Below are 4417 nucleotides of genomic sequence, written 5' to 3'. Positions count from 1 at the left end.
GGAATGAGTCAGATCTGACTTGATGGCAGTGAGTTTGTTTTGGTTTTTGCTTGAAATCACATTACCACTTAAATCAGTGATGCTACTTAGCATTATTCGTATGAAGGCTACGAAGACTGGGACATGAAAAGTGATGGCATGATAAATATCACTAATCATTAATACAGCCAAACTAATTAGCGTAGTGCCTAAAGCATTTGACTGCTAACCAAAAGGCTGGTGGTTCAAACCCACCAGCCACTCCTCGGAAGGAAGGTTGGGCAATCTACTTCTGTAGCGATACTGCCTCGGAAACCCAAAGAGGGGTTGCTATGGGTCGGATCCGCCTCATCAGCAGTGGGTTTGATTTGCTTTTTTTTTTTTTATATACCTTGACCTAATTATCTGCAGGACAAAGATTCAGCTTGGCTTTATACAGATGTAGTAAGTTTCTGCTTACATGGTATCATTTGACTCAATAGGTCTGGAATGAGGCCTAGGAATCTCAATTTAAACCAAGTGCCCCAGAAGTTTTTGATTGACAGCCAGACTTGGGAATCACTCCTAGGCTGTGAAGTAGCTATAGGCACTTGTTTGGAAATGGCTCTGTATCATAATACTAGAAGATGGGAACCACAAACTCAGTGTATTCTACTCTCCTGAAGGACTGTAAGTGTGATTTATTGCAGGAAGAGAAAACCTGTGTTTTATGAATATGTGTGCATGTTTGAAGAAGGTGACTTGAAATAAGGGGAGCAAGGAAGGACAGAATTTAAGGGAATCATTTAACATAAAGAGCGAGCAAAGGTTAGCTGAAATTATTATCATTTCCACCCTATCATTGCTTTTCAAGTCTCAGTGGGTCAGAATTCCTACTTATGTCTACAGAAAACTTCACCACAATGAATGGAGTTGATGAGATTCCAGTGAAAAATATGTTTTGTTTTTAATATTGAAAAAAAAATAGCCTTAATTTAGGTTGAAAGTAAGGATATTATACTTTTATTGGAAAAGAGACAGACCCTCAGGTCCACTGAAGGCCTATGAAAGATGCCCAGATTTCAACGTGACAGCAACTGCCTTCTGGGCTAAAGGAAGACCTCGCATAAATCAAATTACCTTCTAGAAAATGATGGGATTGTGATGAGGTCTGTGTATTTTACATGGCTTACATTGCACATACAGGACAAAATATCTATCATATAAAAATTCCCCTAAATCCAAAAGAAGCCCCATGCCAATATTACTGTTGCCCTATGCTCACTGAAATACAGCATCACAGATTAGATATAGTACCTCATGATTGGCATAACAGAACTTGGAGAGATTCATAGAAAAGCAACTAAAACAAGTAAGGGGCTGGGGAAAGGACTGCAGAGGAGTGTTATTGGATTAGGAACTAAAATGAGGTTCAAAAAAAACCAAACCCACTGACGTCAAGTCGGATCCGACTCATAGTGACCCCTCCTTGGGTTTCTGAGGTGGTATCTCTAAGGAAGTAAATTGCCCAATCTTCCTTTCAAGGAGTAGCTGGTGGGTTTGAACTGTCAGCCTTCTGGTTAGCAGTCAAATCCCTTAGGCACTATGCCACCAGAGCTCCCCAAATGAGATTAGGCTCTCCAATTTTTTATTTTTTTGGTAGAAAAGATGTTCTATTGTTACTCTGATGTTATAAAACATTCTGAAATAATCAGAGAGAGAACTGCCAATTTTGGTGTTGTTGACAACTAGAAATGCTCTATTTTCTTACCTCTCTGCAGACAGCTGCTATTTGTCCTTCATCCATACAGGTCTCTGTGACCACATCAGTCAAAGAGCCACCAGCCAAGTATTCCATGACTACCCATAGTTCATCACCCACTAAGTAGCTATAACAAGAAAAGAAAAAGACTTTGCCTCAGGTCTAAGGAAGTAGGGTCTCTCTTATATCCTCATTAAGAATGACCTTTGCAGTTAGCCTCTGCATTTGGTCACATTAAATAACAACAAAATATTAGTGATGGAGATAATGAGACACCTCCTTACCTGTAGAAGTGTATATGCCTGGGGAAATCAAAGTGTCATCAGATATGGCTGGCAGATACGACCATGCACCACAGGATGGAAAAGAGGGAAGAGGCCTCTGGTGACTACTGCCAATTATGCCATGGTAAAAGCTGGCTTCAGATGACCAGGAGCAGGAATAGCTCTGCTATTGGATAACTCAAGCCATAATGTTCACTTCTTGAATTGAGCCAGTCTGTGGTATCCAGATTTGTAGGATATTTATTCAAATCTCAGCATTATTATGGAGTCTACTGAATTAATTACTGAAAGGTTTTCAGAGAGTTGCTCAATCTTAAAGGCTCATGTTTGCAACATATTTACTGTGCTGATATCTCTGTTTTGATAAAAGTCAGTTGTGCCATGGGGGACATGCTCCAAGCGATCAGATATAGGGACAAAGGTCTCCATAGCCATACAATTCAGGTAAAGAGAGCATGAGATTATTCAAATCATCTAGGATCATCTGAAGGGACTTTAGCAGTATTATTGGGATGCTCTGGTTCCTACTCATCAAGAGTGATGAATTATAATGAACTGAATAACATAAAAAAAAAGATTCAACCCTACTGTAAGGAACATATCAATGTGAAGCAAAACTTTCCATCCAGTGATTTTCAAATTGCAGTGTTCAGAAGATTCACCTGGAGATGCTGTTAAAAATGAAAATGACAGGCCCGATCTCCTCTAGTCATGAAGAGGGTCCTAGAAATCTGCATTATTTACAAGTACCTCAGGTGATTCTGTTGTGGGTGGCCCCTAAACTACACTTTATGAAACTCTGGTCTGGATTGTAAAATTGAACCTTTCCCTACTCGGCTTTTTCCCTATCTCTTTATCACAGCTCTACCTGGCCCAAAATACACACAGCAAGACAATATGCTCCCTGAGTTTGACAACTCTGTCTTATTTCCTTTGAATCCCTCCAGAGTACACAGCAGAGTGGAGCTAAACAAACACTTATTTAAACTGAACAAGACAGATGTCAACCACAAATGAAGGGTTAGCGCTATCTTTAAATGCCTATTTATAAGCAAATGCTAATACCACTGATGAAAGAGACATTAATTACCTGGTCTAGGAAAAACGTTTGAGATTAAAGTCTCAATTCCCTAGACCTCACTGTCAGTTAATCACAAAGTGCCCATTAAAGCAGGGCCATTGTAGTCAGCTTTCTACACTTGGACTCCCAGTGACTACACTGGCTCTACACAAACACTTGCTGAAGTGTTTAAAACACCACTGCCCTTCCCTATATGCAGTAGTCTATTTCCTGTCAACATGGAGTCACAATCATGAAAAGGAACCTAACCAAACTGTTTTTATTTAGAATCAAGACCATAAATCGTGTTTCTTCAAGTGTTTTGTGGTTGGACAAAGATAAGGGTGCAAGCTTAGCAACAGCTCAGATACTCAACTACTTTGTAGCATTTTGAGAAATCTTCATAGAATGAATGTTAAATGAATAAATCCCAAGTAAAATAATTTGACAAGAAAATGACATGCTATCCGAAAAATAAGTACGTAATAAGAGAAAACACTTACCTATCTAAATAATTAACAATATTGGGGTTTTTATTTTCCCTCATGACTAGAATTTCATTAATAATTAATTCCTTTTTGGGCTGCTGTTGAAGGTTCATCTGCTTTATGGCCACCTGAATAATGATTAAAATACAAGAGTGAATTATAATCACCAGCATCAAGCCAAACCATCCATGCTTAGGAGGACACAGAATGAGGCATACATATTGTTTGTCTACTAAGCTCTTCCTCTGTGCCATGACCCCATGCCCTTTTCCTTCTTGTCGATCAAAAATAATCCGTCCACTTCTTATGCTTTTGGACATCAGTGAAGTTAACCTGCACGTCAACCCAGTGCTACCTGGTTTAGGGATGAACTCTCTTGACCACCCATTTTTTCAAATGTAGATACCATGAAAGAGGAAACCAGATAGATATGAATAAAGTTCAGGATGGAGTGTCAACACTTACCTCTTGTCCTGTTGCAATGTCTAGTGCTGTATAAACAGTACCTGATGCCCTGTGAAGAAGATGAAAATGATCAAATTAATGAGCAGTAAGATGTTACTGGTACGTTTCAGTTGAAATAAAACATGTAATTACTTTCAGGGGAGGAAAATTAGCAAACTCAAGATTAAAGGATAAAGCAGAAAAGGAGAATTGTATTATATAGCAAGGGAACCAGAAACAAACATGATGTGTCCTTTTTTGGAGGCTAGGAATGCATCTACTTCTGTAAAGACTTACCACCTCGGAAACCTGAAGGGGGTCACTATGAGTCAGAATCGACTTGATGGCAGTGACTCTGGTTTTTTGGAGGAATGCATCAGACTTTTTGGCAGTAGTCTGTATGCCAGGGCACCATGAAGGT

General features: G+C 39.3%; 1 protein-coding gene across 1 annotated transcript in view; it reads right to left on the bottom strand.

Moving 5' to 3' along the window:
* Positions 1 to 4417, bottom strand: part of PAK3 (p21 (RAC1) activated kinase 3) — a 116024-nt gene that overhangs the window by 33525 nt on the left and 78082 nt on the right. The window contains exons 11-13 of the mRNA XM_042782507.1: positions 4018 to 4066; positions 3568 to 3680; positions 1730 to 1847 (exon numbers count right to left, since the gene is read on the bottom strand). Coding sequence (XP_042638441.1) covers positions 1730 to 1847; positions 3568 to 3680; positions 4018 to 4066 — 280 coding nt within the window. The remainder of the gene's footprint in view (positions 1 to 1729; positions 1848 to 3567; positions 3681 to 4017; positions 4067 to 4417) is intronic.

Source organism: Orycteropus afer, unplaced genomic scaffold (genome assembly GCF_000298275.1).
Source record: "Orycteropus afer afer isolate SDZICR_OR568_19922 unplaced genomic scaffold, OryAfe1.0 scaffold00352, whole genome shotgun sequence".
Lineage (NCBI taxonomy): Eukaryota > Metazoa > Chordata > Mammalia > Tubulidentata > Orycteropodidae > Orycteropus > Orycteropus afer.
Note: the sequence above shows the minus strand (reverse complement) of the source record. Positions and strands in the feature narration are given on the sequence as shown.